Source organism: Suncus etruscus, chromosome 12, assembly GCF_024139225.1.
Source record: "Suncus etruscus isolate mSunEtr1 chromosome 12, mSunEtr1.pri.cur, whole genome shotgun sequence".
Taxonomy (NCBI): Eukaryota; Metazoa; Chordata; class Mammalia; order Eulipotyphla; family Soricidae; genus Suncus; species Suncus etruscus.
Genome location: NC_064859.1, coordinates 46,235,869 through 46,261,405, shown reverse-complemented (window position 1 = coordinate 46,261,405; position 25,537 = coordinate 46,235,869). Strand labels below are relative to the sequence as shown.

General features: G+C 36.2%; 2 protein-coding genes, 2 non-coding genes and 1 pseudogene across 4 annotated transcripts; 1 reads left to right on the top strand and 4 right to left on the bottom strand.

The window, feature by feature from the left end:
* The window catches only part of LOC126024534 (small integral membrane protein 8-like), a 1,114,930-nt pseudogene that overhangs the window by 405,038 nt on the left and 684,355 nt on the right, over positions 1–25,537 (bottom strand).
* Positions 763–895, bottom strand: LOC126025433 (small nucleolar RNA SNORA51). Its single transcript, XR_007501437.1, has one exon. It is a non-coding gene; the product is annotated as a small nucleolar RNA SNORA51 (small nucleolar RNA).
* LOC126024524 (lithostathine-like) lies at positions 9,016–11,093 on the bottom strand. Its single transcript, XM_049784961.1, has 5 exons — positions 11,018–11,093; positions 10,423–10,541; positions 10,068–10,205; positions 9,350–9,470; positions 9,016–9,083 (listed from the first exon to the last, which is right to left on the bottom strand). Exons 1-5 carry the CDS (start codon positions 11,091–11,093, stop codon positions 9,016–9,018), a joined length of 522 nt encoding a protein of 173 aa, XP_049640918.1.
* Positions 13,371–15,465, top strand: LOC126024525 (lithostathine-like). Its single transcript, XM_049784962.1, has 5 exons — positions 13,371–13,446; positions 13,946–14,064; positions 14,276–14,413; positions 15,010–15,130; positions 15,398–15,465. Exons 1-5 carry the CDS (start codon positions 13,371–13,373, stop codon positions 15,463–15,465), a joined length of 522 nt encoding a protein of 173 aa, XP_049640919.1.
* On the bottom strand, positions 24,027–24,088 carry LOC126025353 (U7 small nuclear RNA). Its single transcript, XR_007501364.1, has one exon. It is a non-coding gene; the product is annotated as a U7 small nuclear RNA (small nuclear RNA).

Here is a 25,537-nt window from a genome sequence, read left to right as displayed (position 1 = left end):
CTAAATTAAACTACAGGAATAATTCCACTGCAACTGAGTGATCAATCAATAATTTCCTTGAAAAATGAATATAAGGAAATTAACAATTTGAGCTTAATTTTTATATGGAAATGTAAGTTGACATTTTTGTTTCTTTGTTTTTGGACCATACCTAGCATAGGGTTACTCTTGGCTCAGTAATCACTCCTGGCCAACTCAGGGATGCCAGGGATTGAACCTGGGTCAACCACCTGGAAGGCAAGTGCCCTATCTGCTGTATTATTGCTCTGGCCCATTAAAATTAACATTTTTGGGGGGTCACACCTGGCAATGCTCAGAGGTAACTCCTGGCTCTACACTCAGAAATCGCTCCTGGCAGGCTCAGGGGACCATATGGGATGCCGGGATTCAAACATTCGTCCTTCTGAATAGAAGGCAAACACATTCTTCCATGCTATCTCTCTGGACCCTAAATTAACATTTATATATAAAATTTATATAGGTAAATAAGTCACAGGCAAATAAAAGAAAGTCAACAAATAAGCCATTAAAATGATAGTTAAATTTTTGACAAAAATGTTAAGGTAATTTAATCAAAGATGTAAAAACAGATATTTTCCCCACATTTTATTTAAAATGTAATTATAATAATAGATATGAAAATATATTGCAAGAAAACATAATAATTTTTGGTGATCTTGAGTTATGCCAAGACTTCATAGAAAAGTGATACACTGAAAATTTTGAAAAATTGAATCTAAGAGAAGTGTTTGCTCTTCATTTTTTTGTCCCCCAATTCACAATACAGACCAGGCAAAGGGCCTGGGATGAGGTATATACGGGGTGTATTTACTGTACCTCCTCTTTCTATACAGTCAGTGTAAAGAACACAGCCTGTGGTAAGAATTGGGAGGCCTTATCTTTTCTTTGTTTTTTGAATATATATATATATATATATAATCCTTCACCAGTTCAACATTCCCATGACCAATATCCGAAGTGTCCTTCCTCCCCACCCCACACTGGCCTGTACTGTAGACAGGCTTTCTACTTCCCTCATTCAGTCACATTTTGTAATGATAGTTCTCAGTGTAATTATTTCTGTGACTGCACTAAACGATCTCTGTGGTGAGCTTCATGTCAGGAGCAGGACCCTCCAGTCTTCCTCTATTTTGTCTCTGAGAATCATTACACAAATGTTTTTCATTTTTCTCAAAACCCATAGATGAGGGGGCCGGGCGGTGGCGCTAAAGGTAAGGTGCCTGCCTTGCCTGCGCTAGCCTTGGATGGACTGCGGTTCGATCCCCCGGCGTCCCATATGGTCCCCCAAGCCAGGAGTGACTTCTGAGCGCATAGCCAGGAGTAACCCCTGAGCGTCAACGGGTGTGGCCCAAAAACCAAAAAAAAAAAAACAAAAAAAAAAACCCATAGATGAGTGAGACCACTCTTTGTTTATCTCTCTCCCTCTGAATTATTTCACTCAGCATAATAGATTCCATATACATCCATGTATAGGAAAATTTTATAACTTCATCTCTTCTGATGGCTGCATAATATTTCACTGTGTATATGTCCCATAGTTTCTTTAACCATTCATCTATTGAGGGAAATCTAGGCTGTTTCCAGTCTGGCTACTGTAAACAGTGCTGCAATGAATACAGGTGTGAGAAAGGGATTTTTGTATTGTATTTTTGTGTTCCTAGGATATATCCCTAGGAGTGGTATAGCTGAGAAACTGAGAAGCTTCTGCACCTCAAAGAAAATAGTGCCCAGAATAAAAGAGCCACCCACTGAGTGGGAGAAACTATTCACCCAATACCCATCAGACAAGGGGTTAATATCCAAAATATACAAGGCACTAACAGAACTTTACAAGAAAAATATTCTACCCCATCAAAAAATGGGGAGAAGAAATGAACAGACACTTTGAAAAAAAGAAATACAAATGGCTAAAAGGCACATGAAAAAATGCTCCACATCACTAATCATCAGGGAGATGCAAAGCAAAACAACTATAAGGTACCATCTCACGCCACAGAGATTGGTACACATCACAAAGAATGAGAACAAACAGTGCTGGTGGAATGTAGAGAGAAAGGAACTCTTATTCACTGCTGGTGGGAATGCCATCTAGTCCAACCTTTGTGGAAAGCAATATGGAGATTTCTCCAAAAGCTGGAAGAAGTGTTTGCGCTTCAAATGATATCATTAAGAATATGAAACGATAAATGTATTAGTGTTTTTTGACAAGTTTTGTGAGGAGTAATAAATCCATAGGGATTCATCAAGAGTGTGGCATGGAAGAATTAGAGTTTTTTTTAAATAATAACTTTATTACAATTATCCCAAACATTTGCCAGTACTGAGACAATAAATTAGAAGGATTTATTAGAACTCAAGTACTTTAGCCACTTTCTACTCCCCTACAGGCAGTGAAGGAGGCCACTCTTTGCTCTGCTCTCACATGTGGTGAAAGTTCTCTTCTATTTTGGGCAATTAACTTGTTTTGAATTTTCTCTGAGGTGTAGATAGAAAACTCTTTGAAAAAAAAAGCTCTACTCTTTTGTAATACTTACATTGCATATCTTATTTATGCCCGAAGAACTGTATTTAGAAAAATAAGAAATGGGTCTCTCGGCCAAACAAAGGGCTTAAAGATTGTGAGTTCAAAAATACACTTAATTTTTGCTTGGAAATGTTTTCTGATAGGGGTTAACCAAATTCTACTGATTTCTTGCAAACAAGAAAGTAATTTTAAAACGATAGAATTAATCCAGATCTCTCTGCCTTTATTGTATCAGCTCTCTGCGGAGCCAAACAGCATCCTTTTCTCTGAAAATTCATTAAAAGGTCAGCTTCACAGAGTTGGAAATAGATGTTGACTTCTACATCCTGAGTTTACCCACACTCCTTCCTTCTTTTTCTCTCTTTTTTATTTTATTTCTTTTTTTTTGTCTATTTCTCCTTTTAATGATAAAAGTAATTAGGGGCCAGAGAAATAATACATTGGATAGAGTGCTTGTGTTGAAAGCCACCAACCCAGATTCAATGTGTGGCATCCCATATTGTGATTAAAAGTGACTCCAAAGCATAGCAAGTGTGACCCCATTAAAAAATAAGCACACAACCAAAGAATTAGAATAAAAACATAGGATGATTGAATTATCTCCAAATATAAGTCAGAATTGTTTGTCATTCCAAAAATTTAAATATACAACTTCTTTTTTATAATATCTTTATTTAAGCATCTTGATTACAAATATGATTGTGATTAGGTTTCAGTCATGTAAAGAACACCCCCCTTCACCAGTGCAACATCCCACCACCAATGTCCCAAATCTCTCTCCATACCACCCCACCCCCACCTGTACTCCAGACAGGCTTTCCAGTTCCCTCATTTGTTCACATGATTATGGTAGTTCTCAGTGTAGTTATTTCTATAACTGCACTCACCACTCTTTGTCCTGAGCTTCATGAAGTGAGCTGGAATCTCCAGCCATCCTCTCATTGTCTCAGGATTGTTGCAAAAATGACTTTTATTTTTCTTAAAACCCATAGATGAGTAAGACTATTCTGCATCTCTCTCTCCCTCCCTCTGACTTATTTCACTCAGCATGATAGTTAACACCATCTACAAAGGTAAAATACAAATGGATTAAAGACCTTGATATCAGACCTGATACCATAAGATAAAACTCTCCATGACATTGAGACTAAAGACATCTTCAAGGAGGAAACTGCACTTCCTTTTTTTTTTTTGGTTTTTGGGCCACACCCGGTGACGCTCAGGGGTTACTCCTGGCTATGCGCTCAGAAGTGGCTCCTGGCTTGGGGGACCATATGGGACGCCGGGGGATCGAACCGCGGTCTGTCTCCTAGGCTAGCGCAGGTAAGGCAGGCACCTTACCTCCAGCGCCACCGCCTGGCCCCGGAAACTGCACTTTCCAAACAAGTGGAAGCAGAGATAAATAGATGGGAATACATTAAGCTGAGTAGCTTCTGCACCTCAAAAGAAATAGTGTCCAGGATACAAGAGCCACCCACTAATTGTGAGAAACTGTTCACCCAATACCATCAGATAAGGGGCTTATATCCAAAATATACAGGACATTGACAAAACTTTACAAGAAAAAATCATCTAATCCCATCAAAAAATGGGGAGAAGAAATGAACACACATTTTGATAAAGAAGAAATACAAACGGCCAAAAGGCACAATACAAATGGTCAAAAGGCACATAAAAAATGCTCCTCATCACTAATCATCTGGGAGATGCAAATCAAAACAACTATGATATACCATCTCACACCACAGAAGTTGGCACACATCACAAAGAATGAGAACAATCAGTGCTGGCGGGGATGTGGAGAGAAAGGAACTCTTATTCACTGCTGGTGGGAATGCATTCTAGTCCAATCTCTATGGAAAGCGATATGGAGATTCCACCAAAAACTGGAAATTGAGCTCTCATTTGAACCAGATATACCATTCCTAGGAAGACAAGAATACAATACAAAAAAATCCCTTCCTCACACCTATATTTATTGCAGCACTATTCACAATAACCAGGCTCTGGAAACAACCAAGATGCCCTTCAACAGATGAATGGCTAAAGAAACTGGGGTACATATACACAATGGAATATCATGCAGCCATCAGGAGAGATGAAGTCATGAAATTTTCCTATACATGGATGTACATGGAGTCTATTTTTTATTTAAAATAATATCTTTATTTAAGCACCATGATTACAAACATGTTTGTAGTTGGGTTTTAGTTATAATAAAGAACACTCCCTTAACAAGTGCAACCTTCCCACCACCAATGCCCCCTATTTTCCTCCTTCCACACCCCCTGCCTCTATTTGAGACAGGCATTCTATTTTTCTCAGTCACTATCATTGTCATAATAGATGTCAGTATAGTTATTTCTCTAACTGAACTCACCACTCCTATTGGTAAGCTTCAAATCATGGGCTGGTCCTTCCAGCGCTCATCTCTATTGTCCCTATGCATTATCGCAATATTGCTTTTTTATTTTTTTAAAACCCATAAATGATTGAGACTATTCTGTTTGTCTCTCTCTTTACTTCTGACTAATTTCACTCAGCTTAATAATTTCCATGTTCATGACTTCATCTCTCCTGCATTGTATTCCATTGTATATATGTACCACAGTTTCTTTAGCCATTCATCTATTGTTGGACATCTGGGTTGTGTTTTAGTGTTCCTAGGATATATTCCTAGGAGTGATATAGCTGGATCATATGGGATCTCATTGACCAGTTTTTTTTAAGGAATCTCCATATTGTTTTCCATAAAGGCTTGACTTTTGATGGCATTCTCACCATTAAGTGGGAATCAAGAAAGGAATGAGAATTTCTTTCTCCTCATATTCTCTCCAGCACTCATTATTCTTGTTCTTTGTGCTGTATGCAAGTCTCTGTGATATTAAATGGTACATACTAGTAATTGTTTTGATTCACATCTCATTTAAGAGATTAGTGAAGTGGAGCATTTTTTTCTGTAGTTGTCTCTCCCTTTTTACAACTAATATAGTTTATTAAGTTTCTCTTTTCCTTTATTTTTGAGTTTTGCTAGTAGTTTATCAATCTTGTTTATCTTTTCTAAGAACTTATGCCTTCGTTGATCTTTTGAGTTGTTTTTATTGATTTCCACTTCATTGATTTCTGCTCATAGCTTTGTTTTTTTCCTTCTGCATATCTATTTTTAGTTCATTTTGTTGATTATTTTCTAATTTTATAGATTCTGTCATTAAGCTATTTATGTAGGCCTCGTCTTCTTTCCTGATGTGTGCTTGCAAAGCTATAAATTATTCTCTTAAAACTGATTTTGCTGCGTCACACAAATTCTAATAATTTGTGTATTCATTTGCATTTTTTACCAAAATCTTTTGATTCCTCTTTGATTTTATCTCTGACTCACTGGTTGTTCAGTAGTGAGACGTCAAAGTTTTTCTTCTGTTTCACTTTGTAATTCATTTCTAATTTCAGTGTGTTGTGATCTCAGAAATAAGTGAAAATTTCTATCCTCTTTATTTTATGGATTATGTTTTATGGGACTGCATGTAATCTCTCCTGGAGAGTGACATGTGTACATTAGAGAAGAATGTCTATTCAGTTGTCTAATGATGGAATGCCCTATACATATTTACTAGTCCACTTTCTTTTATTTTATTTCTGCCACCACTTTCCCTAATTTCCTCCTGCCCTGCTGCATCTGAGTGAGATATTTTCTTTTCTCTCTGTATAAGTATATATACACATATATGTGTATGTACATATATTTTTTTCTTTTCCTTTTTTTTATAATAGCTTATTTTTATTGAAGATCAGAAGTTTATATACGGTTAACATTATTTCTGCACACAACTTTCCAACAGTACCCCCATGGCCTGAGCGCTTCTAACCTTCACAGTAGCCCAAGGGCCCCTTTCCTAATAGCTCAATCCAGGGCCTATTTTAGTAACATAGGATTGAAACATAAACCAATCAGATTTGTACAAGTACAACAATTTTAACCAATGGGAGCATAAACACATTTTGATGGCGGGAAGGATAAAGAGGAACATGGCATGATGGGTGGAGGGGAAGCAAATTCTTAAACAAATAGCTAAATGATATTTATTTCTTTTCTTTTATTTCTCCTTACAGAGCTAGTATATTCTTGTTTTCAGCCTGGCTGACCTATCAAGGAGTTACAGGGAAGTGTTGAGGTCTCCCATATTTAGAAGTTAGATTTTTTTCCTGTTGTACATATCCCTTGATTATTATGAAATGCCCATCTTCTTCCTTTATAACCTTTCTAAGTCTAAAGATTGTGATATGTGATATTAATATGGCCACTTCTGCTTTTTTTAAGAGAATTGTTTGCTTGGATGACTGTCATTCAACCTTTGATCTTGAGTCTGTTTGTTATGACTATTCAGATGTGTTTCTAATAGGCAGCAGAATGTTGGATTCAACATTTTGATTCATTTTGCCACTATGTCTCTTAAATGGTGCATTTGGTTATGACATTGAGAGAGATAATTGTTATGGAATGTAGTTTCATATTTGTTTAGAAGTTTAGTGTGCCTTAAAGTAGAAATTTCAGTTTTTCTTTTAAAGCTGGCTTTGAGTCTGTTCTGAGCTGCTGTCTACCCAGGAAGTTATGCATACTTTCTTCACACCTGAAAGAGAATCTGTCAGGGTGCAGTATTCTAGGCAATGTGTTCATTTTATGACACCTGAATATCTTATAATAGTGTTATTCCAGTAGTATTATAGGAATCTGATGGAAAATTACACACTAATTTATCAAGCTCAGTGAGTTTAAAACAGTAATACAGAAGACTCAATTAGCACCAACTATAGCCTCGTTGTTTCTTACTTCCTTGTAAAGACCTATTTGGTGGTATTTTGTTTTTTTCTTGGTATCATTTCCATTTTCAAAGAAAATTTTCAAAGAAAACAGATGTATCATGGAATGTCTCATAGCCAGGCTTTTATTTTACACTTGACTTTAGTTAACAAAATGAAGAAATATAACAATTATTTCAAATTGACCCTTGTTAATCTAAATTTTTATAACTTCAATTGCCTTTGTGTTGTAAGAAGCAATATAAAGGAAATTACTTTTTGCCTGCAGGCAGGTTATGAATACCAGTGAGTGACTGGGGATTCTGGTGAGGGAAGGTAACTGTGGTAATTGGTATTTGAATATTTAATACCTTAAATTAATATAGTATGAACAATTTAATAAAATTGTGTTATTTTAAACATTAGATAAATGATATACATTAAAAATAAAATATCATTAAAAGGTTTGTCATAAAATTATGATCAAATAAGACAGACAATTAATGGTTCAGTTTGATCATTCAGAACTAAGAGATTTACAATGAGCAGAAAGTGTGTAGCATGTGCAAATTCCAAGTTCAAATTTTGATACTAAATATATACATCACATACCTGTGTCCTAATAGGCAACTTGAAAAAAAATATACCAGAGCAGCACTATGCCACTGAGGCCACATATCATGATACATCAGTTTGTGCAGCAGACTGATGACAGTGAAAATGGACCCTTGTAATGCTGAGAAACTCTGGTTTAGCCCATATTCCAAAAATTGATTGCCACAGAACAGATGGGTTCAGTGGAGAAACTAAAAGAGCTAGTCAGTAGTTGCGTTCAGTAAATGTTGTATCAGAATTATTTTCAGCAAAACTCTCCTACCAGGTCAATAGACCCTATATGTTTCAAAAACTAATGTTTAAGGAAAGAGAAGATGGTTGAAACAAAATTCAACGTGGTCTTAGCCATGGGATGGAAAAGAACATTCAACAGAACGAGACACTTTAGGGAAAGTCAGTTTATTGAGAGGCTAATATTCAAAATGACACCACTGAGGGCAAAGAATTGAGAACTCTGTTCAACGTAGTTTTGGGGCCTGATCAATCAGGTGGTTCTCGAGGCTGTTTACGCAGTATATTTTTGGTGCCTATAGATAGTTATTTGTGGGAGATAGAGAAACAGGGGAACATAGAGCCACTTTAAAAACTTAGCAGCAGAATTGAACTATATTCAGGTTCTTGGAATCTTCCGATAATAAAAAAACACAATGAGCACAGTTGACTGTATTAGCTGGAAAGTCTAAACGAGTCAGACTGTAAAATCCAGCATTTGAGAGGGGTTGGTGTATTCATGACAACCTCAGTAAAGATTCATAATTAGAAAAATTCTTGATTCTGGAGGAAACCGAATAAAAATTTAATTTCTCAATTATACAGAATATGATCAGTAAAAGGCTAAGAACAGAACACAAAAAGGCATCATAGTGGATTAAAATATTTATTATTCTCTGAAAGATCAGGCTTTGAGCATACAAAATGGAGTGTATTGAGATTGGGAAAAGGATGATGAGATTAGGTCAGGGTTGAAAGGTGGTTGAGATTTTCTGCCAGCCTCAACCATGAGACTGAAAGAATATCCAGAATCAGTTGAGTATTAAATTCACCCAGTAAACAACAGTGACCTATCCCTGAAACTTGCAGACATAGGGTAGTGGTTTCCGACAGTCTTGACTTTGCCACTTCTCATAGCCTGAAGAGACAAGAGTAGGTGAAGAACGGGGTTTAGAGAGATGAAAAACTGGTACAGAGCCATGGCATCCAAAGACATACACTTCCCATTTTATCATTTCACTATCCAGAGAAAGTTAGCAAATGAAAGTAGAGGTGAGAAGCTATAAAAGAACAATCAAAGAGAAGTTTGGTGATTGCACAACTCCAAAAGGATAGTCTTAAAATAATTTATGGAGAGAAGATGGAGGGGAAAGGTTGGAAAATGAGAGCTTCTCTCCGTCTTACCTGTGCTGTGAACAAGGCTCCCACAGTAACCTGTGCCAGTTGGGGTACCTTTCTCCCAGGCATCATAGTTCAGCACATCATTGCTGATCCACTCCCATCCACCTCCATTGGGTTGTCTGCCCTATGGAACAAGGGGAAAAATGATCACTTAGTTCCGTTGGTACTGAATTTTCTGAGCAGAATTTCTTCACTGGAACCCACAAGTAACAGCCTGGAGCAAGGATTTTTATGGGGAGGGGGCTCTTCTTGAACTAAATATAACTCAAGGAAATTCTACATAAAGTACTGCTCTAAGTTGCAAGGGTCAACAATTTAAAGACCAGAGGAAACTTTCAGAGTGGCAAGGATTATATGAGGTTCAATGGGTTCTTAAATCTCATAATCTGCAGGCTGTAGAGTTTCTGTAGAGTACAGTACCCCGTCTTCCTTTACCTACATCTTAGGCATTTCCCAGAAGTTTCCATAAAAGCCCTAAAAATTCCTCATTGAATTATGTGTGAGAGCTAAGTAGTGTGAAAACTGATTTTACTTAGAAATAAGGGCATTACAAAACCCAGAGCATCAAGAAGTCTCAATGTCTTCATTATCCAGAATGACTTATAATTAAAATAAGTTCCAGAGACACTCAGTATATTTCATGGTTAGGTAGGGGAGGAAGAATAGACAGGATGGCCAAGTTAGAATGAAGGTCAGTAGTGTGCAGAAGATGGAATCTTACCTCTGTAGGGTCATGGAGTCCAATCCAGATGTGAGAGACTGAAGTACCACTATTCTTGATGAGCGAGGCCACAAAATAAGCCTCAGACCCAGTGAGCATAGATACAAGGTGTCCTTTAGGCCTCTTCTGGCAAGCATACTGTGAAAAGAAAGAAGACATTGAGCAGAAGAGGCACTTGGAACACTGGGGTTTGGAAACTGAAGGGACAAATGCAAGAATAATACTTGAAGTAGTACTGCTAATTGTGTTATCATTCTACATACCATAGTATCCCAAGTGAATGGAGGCTCCATTGATTGTCTCTGTTGTCTCAGAAATGGCACCCACAGCCCCACATGCAATTCCTACTACTTACATCTGCATCCATCCAGGATTTTTCTGCCAAAAACAGGGCATAGCAGTGGGAACCATAGGCCAAGGAACCTTTGGGGCAACTGATTCTTGGAGAAATCTGCCCCTTCGGCAAGTCTTCACCTGGAGGAAAAAAATGAAGGACAGATAGAGAAAAAGAAAATCAAATAATATAAGGAAAAAGACACAGTTCAGTGGATGAGACAATAGATTGAGGGAGGGACTCCCAATACATGTCAATCTCTCATGGTTTTCAGCACATTCTCACTAAAGGAGGAACTGGCTGCTATTCTGATCAACCTGCATTTCATAAATCACCCTACTGTCCTCTGTCTGTATGGGCTGACAGTTGGTCTCTTAAAGGAGTCACAGTCTTTCTGCTTCCCCAGACACCCTTATATCTTTCAGTAGTGCTGCTCCCTGAACATGGATCACTCACAGGAGATAGGACTCATCTCCATTGGACCATCAACCAATAGTTGTTACCAAAGGAAGCTACAATGGCATACATCTCAATTTTATCATAATTGTCACAAAAGAGGTGACCAGTTTCTTTGTTGAGATTCTTTGAACCCACAATTTGCTGTGGCAACATTCACCTTTCACTTGAGATTGGAGCATTAGGCAGGAGAGCAGCATCCAAGCAACAGTGGAAAAGCCCATGGGAGGCAGCATCCTGTCAGATTTCACAAGGCTATCAGAGGAAGAAATAGAAGTGTGGTATGGAAATGGCCAAACAAAGGAACCACTGTTCCATATCCTCTTTATTAGTCCTTTTGTCATGAATTAGTTCACCTGAATGTCTTGTGTCTCCCTGTACTGTAGCAAAAAGATTTGATATTCTGAATTTTCTCAAGCATCTGAGAGAAAGCCTTGTCTTAATGAGGATCATAATTTAGCTCCTACTTACCTTTCTTGCTGGGATCAGTGATGGTTTGTCAGGTCAGAAAGACCAGCCTTTTATAAGACTGAGGGAGTCAACTGAAATAGATAGCACAAAGCTTGAAACTTGAGTGAGCTACTGGGAATGGCTAGGCATGGATTCCAGGCGATTCCAGTATTGGGAGTCTTCACTTTCTAGCAATGGCTGGGAATCGTCACAGCTGTAACCACTTTCTTGTCCTAGATTAATACCTCCCTCTTTCTATTGCCAGCTACAAGTTTTCCCACACATAATATTTCTCAATGCTTAATTGTTATTAAAACTGATTGTAAATTTTTCTGTGCTTTTATGAAAATTTGTAGAGCTCTAGATATTAGTACTGTGGTGACAGAAAATACAAAGTTTCAGCATTTTTGTCAGATGGTTCATATAGGTTTTTTAACTTTATGACATATTTTAAATGGATAATTATTCTCATATTTCTAAAAAATAATTTTAAAACAAAATGGTACCTAATGAGCCAATACCAGCAGTAAAATATAAGATACAGAATTACTATTTTGCCCTTATAATAAAATATGCATATCCACACTCACACCAATCTGAAGCACTGAATGATAGATAGTAACAAATATGTCTTTTACATAGTCAACCCATCTAACACATTGCCCCTATGTGTCTCTGGGAATATAACTTTCTCAACTAAATGTCTTTAATTATCCCTAGTACTGAAAACTATAGTGGCACTTCATCCTTGGACCTTGACTTTGAAATGTAGTCTTGGTGCCAAGATATTTCATAGCTCTCTCTGAATTTTATTGTACTATTAGAAGATTTCATATCCCCAAACCCAAAATTCTGTATAAAATCTCTGAGCAGAAAAAAAAAGAGACAAAAACAGGTGAAATACCTCCATTAAATAGAAAGTTAGAGCAAATAGGATCAGCAGCAAAATAATTGTGATTTAAGGAAAGTTAATTGTTTTGCCTTAAATTCCTGGCTTGGCTGAGACTTAATATTTTTCTATGTTCTCAAAAGCTCTATGTAATATTGAAGCAATATATTGAGTCACTATTCCAAGCCTTATTTTCCAAGTTTAAATTTCATTAATAATTACAAATTATATATAAAAAACTACTAAATAATGGACTCATGTGTCATTTATTGGAAAAAATGTTGTTGAAATATACAAAAAGAGATATTCATTAAAATAATTATTAATTTAACCATGATATTTTAGTTGAGTAATAAATGATCACTTATGTTCTCTTTGTCACTGATTTAAAATATGTATATGTAGGTAAATGCTCTATGTATCTATATTTGTTATAGTGATTTATCTGGTATATTGAGTAAAAATAAAAGATATCTGAATGACCACGTAATAAAATTTTGAGCATATAAATCAGGAGGTACAAATCATAAAAAAGAAAAAATATAAGAAAAATTATGCCAAAATTCTACTTCATGAAATACTGAGAAAAGATTGATATATTTTGTTTGTATATGTGCTGAGAAATGTGCTGGGAAATACATAGTTTACAAGAAGAAAGTTTACAAGAAGAAAGGCTACATCTGTGGTAATTCCCAGCCATTGCTAAAAAAAGAGACGCCTCCCATTTCTGGAATCTCCTGGAATCCATGCCTAGCCATTCCCAGTAGCCCCCTCAAGTTTCAAGCTTTGTGCTATCCATTTCAGTGCCCCTCCCTCAGAAGGTCTTATAAAAGGCTGGTCTTTAGAACTGACCAACTATCACAGATCCCAGCAAGAAAGGTAAGTAGGAGCTAAATCTAGATCCTTCAAGACAAGATTTTCTCTCAGATGTTTGAGGGAGCATATAAATTTCTTTCTTGAGAGGACAAAAATACTCATAGACTCAGCCTTGGTGAACCATAGGTGTCTCATGGAGAGAACACTCAGAATATCAAATCTGCACAGTAGAGAGACACAGTCATTCAGGTCAACTAATACCTGAGATATAGACTAATGAAACTGGATATAGAGCAGTTGGTCCTCTGTTGACCACAATTCTATTCTTTCCTTTCATAGCCTTGTCCAATCTGACAGGATGCTGCCTCCCATGGGCTTTTCCACTGCTGCTTGGATGCTGCTCTCCTGCCTAATGCTCCAATCTCAAGTGAAAGGTGAGTGTTGTCACAGCAAATCGTGGGGCCAGGGAATCTCATGGGATAAACTAGTTAACTCCTTTGTGACAACAATGATAGAACTGAGGTGCATACCAGACAAGAATCATCTACCTTAGCTTCCTTTGGTAACAACTACTGGTTGATGGCACAGTGGATATGAGTCTTGTCTCCTCTTTTGGGAGTGATCCATGTTCAGGGAGCAGCAGAACTGAAAGAGATAAGGGTGTCCTGAGAGAGCAGAAAGACTGTGAGTTCTTTAAGAGACCAACTGTCAGCCCATACAGACAGAGGACAGTTGGGCAATTTATGAAATGCAGGTTGAAAAGAAGAGCAGCCTGTTCCTCCTTTAATGAGAACATGCTGAAAACCAAGAGAGATTGACATGTATTGGGAGTCCCTCCTTCAATCATTTGTCTCATTCACTACCCTAATTGTCTTTTTCTTTCCATTATTTGTTTTTATTTTTCTCTACCTGTCCTTGATTTTTTTCCTCTAGGTGAAGACTTGCTGAAGGGGCAGCTTTCTCCAAGAATCAGTTGCCCCAGAGGTTCCTTGGCCTATGGCTCCCACTGCTATGCTCTGTTTTTGGCAGAAAAATCCTGGATGGATGCAGATGTAAGTAGTAGGGATTGCATGTGGGGCTGTGGGTGCCATTTCTGAGACAACAGAGACAATGAGGGGAGCCTCCATTCACTTTGGAGACTATCATAGGTAGAATGATAGCACAATGAATTACTTCAAGTACTATTGCATTTTTTTCTCCAGTTCCCAAGCCCCAGTGTTCCTAAGTGCCAAGCTTCCTTCAACCTCTTCCTTCCTCTCACAGTATGCTTGCCAGAAGAGGCCTAAAGGACACCTTGTGTCTGTGCTCACTGGGTCAGAGGCTTATTTTGTGGCCTCACTCATCAAGAACAGTGGTACTTCAGTCTCTCACATCTGGATTGGACTCCATGACCCCACAGAGGTAAGATTTCATCACCTCCACCCTTATGGCCTTCATTGTAACTTGGCCATCCTGTCTATTCTTCCTCCTCTACCTAACCATGAAATACACTGAGAATCTGTGGAACTTATTGAAATTATAAGTCATTCTGGAGAATGAAGACTTGAGACTACATGAAGCTCTGGGTTATATGGAATGCCCTCATCTGAAAGTAACATCAATCTTAAATATATAAGTTTTCATACATAGTTCAATGAGGAATCCCTAGAATTTGTATGGGAACATGTAAGAAATTTCTAAATTGTGCTGCTTTATGGGTAGAGAATAATGGAGTCACTATACTCTCGAGAAACTATACAGCCTGCAGGTCCTAAGGTTTAACAATCCATGTAGCCTCATATAATCCTTGCCTCTATGAAAGTTTCTACTGGTCTTTAAACTATTGACACTTGCAAGTTAGTGTATGGCCTTAGGGAGAATGTCATAGAGTTTTTTTATGTCAGGAAGAGACAAAAGAATCCCCGTTGATTCTGGATGTTATTCTGGGGTTTCAATGAAGAATTACTCCCTAGAACATCCCAATATCGTTGAAAGTCATTTGGTCCCCTTTGCCATAGGGCAGACAACCCAATGGAGGTGGATGGGAGTGGATCAGCAATGATGTGTTAAACTATGCTGCCTGGGACAAAGGTGCCCCAACTGTAGCAGGCTACTGTGGAAGCCTTGTTCAAAGCACAGGTAAGATGGAAAGAAGCTCTCATTTTCAATCCATTCCAATGCCCTTTTACTCATAACCTGTTTATAAGACTGGTCATTTGGAGGTGGACAAACTCTAAACTTGGCTTTGGTTTTCTTTTTATATCCTCTCTTCTGCTTTCATTTGTCACCTTTCTCTGGAGCCTGAGATGATTAAATGGAGGAAGATATGACTTTGGGTGCCAGGCTTTTGTACCATTTTTCCAGGTCTCTCAGCCCCACTCTCTTCACCTATTCTTGTCTCTTTAGGCTATGAGAAGTGGCAAAGTCATGACTGCCGAAAACCACTCCCCTATGTGTGCAAGTTTGAGGGGTAGGTCAGCTTAGTCATCCACCTGGTGACTTTATTACTCAACTGATCCTAGAGAGTCTTCAAGTCTCATTGTTGAAGCTGGCAGAAAATATATATCAACTTTCAAACCTTGACACTTCACCTCATTATCCTTCTTCCTCAGCTTCAATATGCTCCATTTTGTATGCTCAAAGCCTGATTTTTCAGAGAATAATAAATATCTTTATCTACTGTGTTGCCTTATTGTGTTTTGTTCTTGTAACTTCAAGGATAATATTCTGTGTGAGGGAGAGATCCCTAGATAATTGGTAATTTTGAAGCCCCACTGAGGTTATCCATTAGAACCCCAATCTGTCCCTCAATTAAGTCTGGATTTCAAAGACTGTCAGGATTAGATTATCCAGCTTGCATAGCAAGCTGTGTTCTCTGTTTTCAAATCATCAACTTTGGCCAGAAGACTTCAGAATCCTCAGTAACTCAGTTCTGTTGCTCAGTTCCTGAAAGTGGCTTCATATTTTCCTGCTCACTCACTGCCCAGAGAAACTTATTATAAGCAGCAAAAATGTCTTTCCTAAACAGCCCAGAGACCTACTCAATCAGAGGCCCCAAGCTTATTTTGAGCTTGTGTCTCACTTCTGTGACCTCTGCAATGTCATTCTGAATATTAGATTATCAGTACACTGACATATCCTAAGCTGTCTTGTCCTCTTGAATGTTCTTTTACCATCACATAGCTCAGACCAAGTCACATCCTGTTTCAAACATCTTCTATTTCTTTAAGCTAATATTAGGTTGTGAAAGATCTGGTGACCTAGAGGAATTTTTTTGACAATGATCATATTGTTCTGCCACAAATTCTACTGAATATAACTCCTGACTAGGCCTTTCTATTTATCCATGAAAACTCATCCATCTGCAGCAATCAGTTCCTTTAAACTACACCAGTGTTTAAGCTACACCAGAGTTTCTCATTGTTATTGGGATCTTTTTCGGCAGTGATCAGTCTGTGGCAAATTGTGAAGTGAGCACACAGTGGCATGGTGCTATCCTGCCATATTTTTTCAAGCTGCCTAAAGAGACCCAGTTGTGTAATGAGTCTTATTTGCTATCAGAATTTGAATTTAAAATTTGCACATAGTATACATCTTTCTGCTGTTTCTAACTTCCTATTGGATGATGATACCTTTAATTGTCTGCCTTCTTTGGTTCATAATTTTTGACACATTTTTACTGATACTTATTTTAATATTAATTTCATTTATCTAATGTTTCTTATAACACAAATTTTTATCAAGTTGTTCGCAATACATTCATTTCAGTTACTAAACATTCAAATGCCAATCCTACCACTGTGAAGTTCTGCTCATCAGACTTTCCAATCTCCACTCAACCTCCATAACCAGCCTCAATGCAGGCACAAATTTAATTCAGAGTGCTTGTTACAACACAAGGGCAATTGAAGTTATAAACATTTAGATTAATAAGGGTAAATATAAAATAATTGCTCTTTCAATCCATGGAGTTATCTAAAGTCAGTGTGTCAAATAAAATCCTGGCTACTGAATCTCACATACATCTGTTTGTTTGTTTGTTTGTTTGTTTGTTTGTTTTTTCTGCTTTTCCCCTCAAAGTTGACCACAGACACTGGAAATCACGAGGAAAAAAAAAGATCATCAAAGTAGGTCTTTAAAAAGATAAAGCTGGCCTGTGGTTGGTGCTGGTTGAACCTTCTACTTTACTGTTTAAACTCACTGACCTTGGTCCATTACTGTAACTTTTCCATCAGACTTCCTATGTTTCTACTGGAATGATATTACTATAGGTTACTGAAGTGTAACATAGCTGAACATATGGTTCAGAGCTTACATATTGTTCTGAAACAAAAATGGTGGCTTGGAAGTTTGATAAGGTTAAGTTACCCAGCTGGGCCATTTCTGTTGAAGGGTTTAAGAGGTGGTATGTGGCTGCTGTATTTCATGCAGAAAAGAAAATCTATCCCTGCTCCCCACCATAGAGGTATCAGCCAATACCTGGGAGAATTGTTGGGAGCCATTATTTTCTCTTAGATTTTAATTGGGGAGTTGAGCATTTTTTCTGATAGAAAATGGGCAAGGGCTTTTGGGTTTTCAGTGGAGGGTGTGTGGGAAAAGGTGGGAGAGAAGGCTCAATGCCATTTACCTTGGACTATAATTTTATCAAATTAATAAAATTTACAAGTAGTAAATTTTCTATTTTAAACATTTTTACATGTTGAATGTTCAAATAGTTCAGCTTTATTTTGTAAAATATTGACAGGTACACCAAGATCTTTCTGTATGCTATTCATCCTGATAAATATGTAAAGTTGCAAATATAGTTATTTTTCTTCTATGTTCACATGGTCAAAGTGCTGTTGGTGTCTCAAACTATTATGAGTAGTGAATAGTTGATGTATTAGTAGTAGTTGTTAGTAGTTGCTGGAAATGGTGAAAAAAAAAACATCAATTTCAAAGAAGTAACAAAAAATTTGGGCTGTGGTTGGTGCTAGTTGAGCCTTCTGTTTTACCATTTAAAATCTCTGTGTTGGGGGACGGAGAGATAGCATGGAGGTAAGATGTTTGTCTTGCTTGCAGAAGGATGGTGGTTCGAATCCCAACATCCCATATGGTCCCGAGCCTGCCAGGCACTCCTGAGAGTACTCACTTTTCTGAGCCAGGGATAAACCCTGAGAGTTGCTGAGTGTGACCGAAAAAACAAAAACAAAAAAAATTAAAATAAAAAATATGAAATAACTCTGTTGGATACATTACTATAACTTTTCCAACAGATTTCTTATTTTACTACTGGAATGACACTACTATGAAAAGGAATGGTCATTCTTCAGAAAAAAAAATGGTCTTTGTTTGCAATTTCAAGAATTCTTGTCTCCAATAGGTTTTATTTTAACATTGATAAAAATATATTTTATTTATTGACAAATGACCACGTTTAAAAAATATGTTGACAAATGCATCTCAGCCCAAATAGATCTTTAATAATTGATCAAAATATTGATATTTGTAAATATATCATTATCCCAGAATATTAAGCTGTATCTTTCGTAAAAATTTTACAACCATCTAATTTCATGTAATATGAAAAGAACATAAATTATGGAAAATTGTATTTTATATCTTGGTCTTATTTAATTTCCACATCCATGTTTTAACCAGGATGCTGAAACACATTTATATGATAGGCTACAGTGCTGCCCTGTATCCATTCTACAATATAGAAAGTACATTTACTAGGAGAGCATGATACACTGTAAAACTGATAAAAAATTAAAACTTATGTTAAATTGTTTTATCCAAATATAAAATAAATTTATACTATAAATCAATAGACATGGCTGAGAAATCGCACAACAGGTAGTGTGCTTACTTTGCATGAGGCTGGACAAGGATCCACACCCTGAACTCCATATGGCATCTCAAACCTGCCAAACAGAAGAGAATTTCCTGGAATTTGGAATATTTATTTTGTCCCACTTTGTGATAATTAAATATATATATATTAAAATTTTGTAACTCACTAAATTTTATGCTTGAGTCAAATTGTTTTATGTATGACTCTTTCAGTATTGCTTGTAAAACGAAGTGAGTGTCTAGAAACTGTATGACAAAACAGTGCCCATATCCTTAGTTTAGTATCATTCTTTATAACAGAAAAAACATTTGTTGCTGTTATTGTTTTGTGACATCTTTGAGCCACATCTGCTATACCTGGACACACTCAGGGGTTATTCCTGGCTCTGCACACAGAAATCACTCCTAGCATGCTCAGAGGACCATATTGGATGCCAGTGATTGAACCTAGTTCAGTTTCATGCAAGACAAATAAATATCTTACCAACTGTGCTATCACTCCAGTCCCCCAAAACACTTTCTGAAAGAGATATATTAAAATAACTATTGCTAGTAAGTTTATAAAATTAATCTGAAACATTTTTGTGTTCTCATTTATTATTCCTACTGCTATAACTTTAGAGATATATTATAAAATAAAACAATTTTAACATTTTATAACCTAAATTAGAAAATAATTGGAGCTCTCAGTTTGCAGTTCTCATTGTGTTTAGTGCCAAAATGTTGAATAAATACAAATAAGTACATAATGGATTAATTAATTAAAATTAAACCATATCTCCCTTAAAGTAAAAAATTTAATTTATATATCACCTCCTTCTTCAAAGAGGAGTACATCTTTTAAAATTTGGTATTCTTACTGTTTGCTATAATTTTCTTATATAAAGAATGAATGCTTATAAATTGAGAAAAGATAATTTTGGGAGAAAGAAAAAATCAGAAATAAGTAAATTAATAATGAAGAAAGTTGACAAACTTCATCAGCAAATGGATCAGTAGTGTCATCTATGTCTTGTTTATGGGTTCTGCCTTTGATAAAATACTAAAATAATTTTCTCTTTGTTTATGACCTTACAATATCAATTTTAACACAAAATAGTTTTATAAGACAAATTTCACTAGATGCATTTTTACCAAATCCCTAGTCAATATACTGTAAATCTTTCAAAAGGATTTTGTACAATTTCAAAATAAATCAAAATCTCATTTATATTTAATATTTTATGTCTTATTAATCTCAATATTCACTTTGCTAAGAAATAAGTGAATCTTTCTAACCTGATGGACTGAAGCAAAGACACAGAACTCCCCAGTTTCTTACTAGTGAAAATGGAGAAATAGTGTCACACACTAATCAAGTTATCTATCTCTCTGATAAAAATTACCCAATATTTATACAAATAACCTCTCTTAAAATAACAAGGGCGAAATTTAGTTACATAGCTATAATCTACATACTGTAATAAATAATGTAATTTCTTGTATAATATTTCTAAAAACAAATCATAATTATAATGGAAGAAAAATAGAGTGCTTGTTTTGGGAGAACCTTATAGTCCTATGTTGCCAGGATTTATTATATATAATAACATTTAGCTTAAACACCAAAAAGTATTCTTTTTCTCCTTTTTTATTCACTATTAAGTTAACCCCAATTGGATGTCTCCATACTGTCAAATTATCTACGCTTGAAATCAAATATCTCTGTCTCCTTGATTTCTGCAAGCACCTTTACCACATTTTTATCCCCAACAGGTTGATAACTGGTTTTCAAAGGGAACCATCTTGCTTCTCTGAGAGCATTGTGGGTAATTTAAGAAAGTTTTTAACCAATGGTTCCATGAAGTAATACAGAAGATATCAATAGCAATCTAAAGACAAAAAAGACTTGAAGTTGCAGTATATTACAGGGCAGAAATGTACCTGGATGCAGAGACAGCAGTTTCTCTGAGGAGCAAAGTAATGCCATGAGTTTCTGTGAAATCTACAGTCTCAAAAATGACACACTGTGGGATTATTGAATACTTAGGTTCCAAAGAAGCAAGTTTTCTGAGAGCTAAGACTCAGGAAATATGACAATCTTAAAACATTTGATAGCCTTATGCTAGATCAAACTTGAGTAGATGCACAGATAAACAGGTCCTATGTCAGAAATGTTTTAATTTGGTATCAGCCTCTATTATCCTGTCACCCTTAGTATTTCTCTGTCTGCACCTGTATTTGTCCACAAGAATTTTCATCAGTGCCTTCTATCCATTCGAAGGTGAATCCCTATTTTCCTAATTATAAAAGTTTAGCTGTATCTGTTCCTGATTCTGAGTAAATGTTAGGTTATTTTTAATGCCTAAGTCGTATCTGACTAATGAATTGGTATCTTCTGTTCCTTCCCATCTCTTCACAATGACTACTTTCAGGATAACACGATACCGATGGTGGAAGATGATGCATAGAAAATGCTTAGCATTACATATGATGCTCATTTGCTGATCACAAGTAAAAACCACTCAGTTAAGATGTCAGTTTTGCTGAAGATCATAATAGCCTACTGTTAAACAATAAGAAGTGACAGTGCCCATGCTTGTGGCTCACAGAAACTGCTAAAAATAAACCAAAACATCCTCATGTTGGCAGGATCTTAGGATTTCACCTCTTAAATTCCTGACTTCTCTCCACGTGCCAACCTAACCTGAACTCTACAGACCATATATTCTTATTTTCCAACCCAGAAACACCAATTCTCCTTAAGAAAACACTTGAGAATTATCATCAGTTACGAAAAGTTGGATCTTTTCAAGAGCTCGTAGTTTCTCTCTGGATCTAGGTCTAGGGAGAGAATTGCTGTTAGCCAATTCTTGTTAGATTTAAATTGAAAGCTCATAATGAACATAACAAATAAGCTGTCCTCTGCTAAGAAAAATAGGAATTTGAGAGTACTTTATATTTAATATTTCAGGTTTTATCTCTAAAGTATAAATGTAGCCATACCATGTTGTGCTTTTTTTCCCTCTCTCAAATAAATATGCACTCATAAACAGCTGTCAAGCTTCTGAGATCTATAATAAAATCTACAGATTCTCTTAGGTAGACAACTGGTTTTTTAATTGAACTCATTTAGTACTGTGTTCCTTAGTATTTTTGCAATCATCCAGCGTTTTTTATAAAAGTCATTACTTCCCTTTCTGTGGTTCTTTCCACCCTTAAAATATTCAGCTTACACTTCTTTCTCGCAAAGACAACTGCAATATTTTTAAACTCTTACAAAAGAAGTCCTGGAAGAAAATGGGTTTGAAGCACACATTCTGAGATAGTGATGTGGTTAATATTTTAGGATAAAATCAATGCCTAAACATAAATATTTATTCTGTTTATCAATAGCATACTATTCTCACCAAAGGTACTTGCAGAAGTTACTTTCTATCTATTTTCAAAGAAACATATGTGCCCCCAAATACAACAGAAATAACCCTTGAGCAGAGTCAAGAACAATCCTGAGTACTATAAACCCTAGTCTTAAAATATAAATGAAGGGACAAAGAAAGAGAAAATGAATAGCACGATGGAATTTGGAGATAAAACATATATTTAAGTATAGGGAAATAAATATTAATATTTTAATTTCATTAATCCATCTTTGGATCAACAGGTGGTCATGATCTCTTGATATACTCCCCAAATTCCAATTATGGGATGAGGAGAGGACCAGGGTCATCTATAATATCTCTGTATGTGACCCTAAAATTGATTATTAAGCATGTCTAAGAGATGTTCTAAGAGATAGAGAGAACAGTGGCTATTAAAATTGAAAGATATAGGCCAGGATTAAACTATTAAAATGCTACATGTGAACAAAATGCTTGTTTCTGAGAATGTAATCTACACAGGTATGACTATCAAGAATTTTCCAGGAATAAGAAACAGCGAAGGCAAATTTTTACCTAAAAGAATCCCTGATGATTTCTCAAGGAGAATGTGACATGCATGAGTTACAATGAAATCTATATAGAAAGAGTACTAGATCCTGTATCATTTTGGACCTTGCGGAATCTTAAACTGAATAGAAAAGGTAGTATATACATGATTTGGGAAGTAAAAGTTTTAAGCATAACCTGAAAGTTAATGTTTATTTGACATACCCACATACCATAGTCCAAGACCACCCTAGCAATGGAACCTTTCAGAACCTTTTGATGAAGAGTGTCAAGGTGCCAAGGGTGGTGATAACAGGTTGCTCCTTGGCAATAGTCACAGTTGAGGACACTTTCCCAATACTGGCTGGCCAACAGTTAGGGACAAATGTAGCTTTGCCCTTTACAGAAACAATCAGATGCCCAACTCCCATGGCCCTGACATACTTTGAAACAAACATACACTTTCCTGGAATAGTAATAATTAGAAAGAGATAAAAGAAGAGAGTTGGCTGAGATCCATGATCCTGTAATAGGAGACTGTGGGACATGCAAAAAGTCAGGTGGACAACATGTAGAGCAATTCTGCTTGGGGCAGAGGAGTGAGCATGTTTTAATTTGCATAGTTTTGAGCAGTTCATCTTCTGAGGGAGGGGTCAAAATTAATAATTTTTTTCTTATGCTGCTTTTACACTTTTGCTTTCGTCCTTTTTAAAAAATATTATGTAGCTTTATCTTTTATCTCAACATAGCCCACTTACAAATTCCTGCTTTGTCCTTATTTCACCATTTTTTTTGCTTCTTGTTTCTATTTTTATTGGAGTAGGGCAGGTCTATTAAAATATAAATATTTATAACTTTATGGTAGGATGCTCTTACATCACAATCAAATGTGGCAATAATCTTCCACCACAGGCTGTGTTCTTATTTTTCTGGCCTTCCCCCTCTCATTAGTTTTATAACCTATTTCCTGTATATAGCATTCTGCTATAATCTCACTTTTTTTACCAAATTATCCCCTCACCTGATTTTTGGTCATTCCACAAATAAACTGTAATTCAATTGTTCTATTTCTCTCTTGAGAAAACTCTAAGTTCAAACATTTTCTAAAATGCTTTATTAGATTTACAAGTACAGAAAATCAAAATAAGATAAAAATGATCATACAAGCATAAAGTCACTTAAAATGCTAGAAAGAGACAATAGAAGGGTAGAGCAATTTTTTATGCACTGTGAATCTTGAATTTCTAGCACTCATAGGCTACTTCTTTTTTTTTTTTCTTTTTTTTTTTTTTTTGTGCCTTCTGCTGGAGACCAGAAGGCCTGCTGGACAAATTCTAAAAGAGCTGTAACACTCATATGCTACTTCTAATACCTGCAGGTGACCCCAGACATAGATCAAGGAGTAAGTGCTTAGCACCACACAAAAGTGTCCCAAGGCCCATAACCCTCAAAAACTAGGAAAAGATATTTCCACAAAATGTCATTTTGTTATTAGTCAAGGCCATTTTATTAAGAATAAAATAAATATAACAAAAATAATGAAAACAATACCGTTCACTCATATTACCTATTTATTTTTGAAATAAAAAATACTATATAGAAATATGGCAATGTGTTATTAGACCATATAAAATAATGTTTCATCTGATTTTCTATATGCTGTATTCACTTGAATAAAAAGACAAAATGTTCCCTGGATGAGTGTTGATAAGGTACAATAAATTACTGTGATCTAGAAACAAATAGATCAATGATTAAACTAATCGTTAATTAGTTAATTAATTAATTAATTAATTAAACTAAAAGCCTTTCCTCTAAATTCTGGTACAAGACAAGGCTGTCTGCTCTCACCACTCCTCTTCAACATAGTACTGGAAGTGCTTGCTATAGCGATCAGGCAAGAAAAGATATCAAAGGAATCCAGATAGGAAAGGAAAAAGTCAAGCTCTCATTGTTTGCTGATGACATGATACTCTAATTAGAAAACCCCAAAGACTCTACCAAAAAGCTTCTAGAAACAATAGACTCATATAGCAAGGTGGCAGGCTACAAAATTAACACACAAGAATCAATGCCTTTTTATACACCAATAATGATAGGGAAGAGATGGACGTCAAGAAGGCAATCCCATTCATATTAGTGCCACACAAACTCAAATACGTTGGAGTCAACTTCACCAAAGACGTGAAGGACCTATCCAAGAAAACTATAAAGCCCTGCTCCAAGAAATAAGAGAGGACACACGGAAATGGAAACACATACCCTGCTCATGGCTTGGCAGGATTAACATCATTAAAATGGCAATACTCCCCAAAGCATTATACAGATTTAATGCAATCCCCTTAAAAACACACATGACATTCTTCAAAGAAGTGGATCAAACACTTATGAAGTTCATCTGGAACAATAAACATCCTCGAATAGCTAAAGCACTCCTAGGGAAAAGGAAAATGGGAGGCATTACTTTCCCCAACTTTAAACTGTACTACAAAGCAATAGTTATTAAAACAGCATGGTGTTGGAATAAAGACAGACCCTCAGATCAGTGGAATAGGCTTGAGTTCTCATTCCCCAGGCATACAATTACCTAATTTTTGACAAAGGAGCAAGAAATCCTAAGTGGAGCAGGGAAAATCTCTTCAACAAGTGGTGCTGGCAGAACTGGTTAGCGACTTGCAAAAAAGCGAAAATAGACCCCCAGTTAACATCATGTACAAAGGTAAAATCCAAATGGATTAAAGACCTTGATATCAGACAAGATACCATAAGGTATATAGAACAACATGTCAGTAAAACACTCCAT

Excerpts from the sequence above, each read along its gene's own strand:
- LOC126024524 (XM_049784961.1), bottom strand. The coding sequence starts at position 11,093 with ATGCTGCCTCCCATGGGCTTTTCCACTGTTGCTTGGATGCTGCTCTCC. Across the intron at positions 10,542-11,017 it reads GCTCCAATCTCAAGTGAAAG|GTGAAGACTTGCCGAAGGGG; the intron begins GTGAATGTTGCC and ends TTTTTCCTCCAG. Across the intron at positions 9,471-10,067 it reads GACTCCATGACCCTACAGAG|GGCAGACAACCCAATGGAGG; the intron begins GTAAGATTCCAT and ends CTTGTTCCATAG.
- LOC126024525 (XM_049784962.1), top strand. The coding sequence starts at position 13,371 with ATGCTGCCTCCCATGGGCTTTTCCACTGCTGCTTGGATGCTGCTCTCC. Across the intron at positions 14,065-14,275 it reads AATCCTGGATGGATGCAGAT|TATGCTTGCCAGAAGAGGCC; the intron begins GTAAGTAGTAGG and ends TTCCTCTCACAG. Across the intron at positions 14,414-15,009 it reads GACTCCATGACCCCACAGAG|GGCAGACAACCCAATGGAGG; the intron begins GTAAGATTTCAT and ends CCTTTGCCATAG.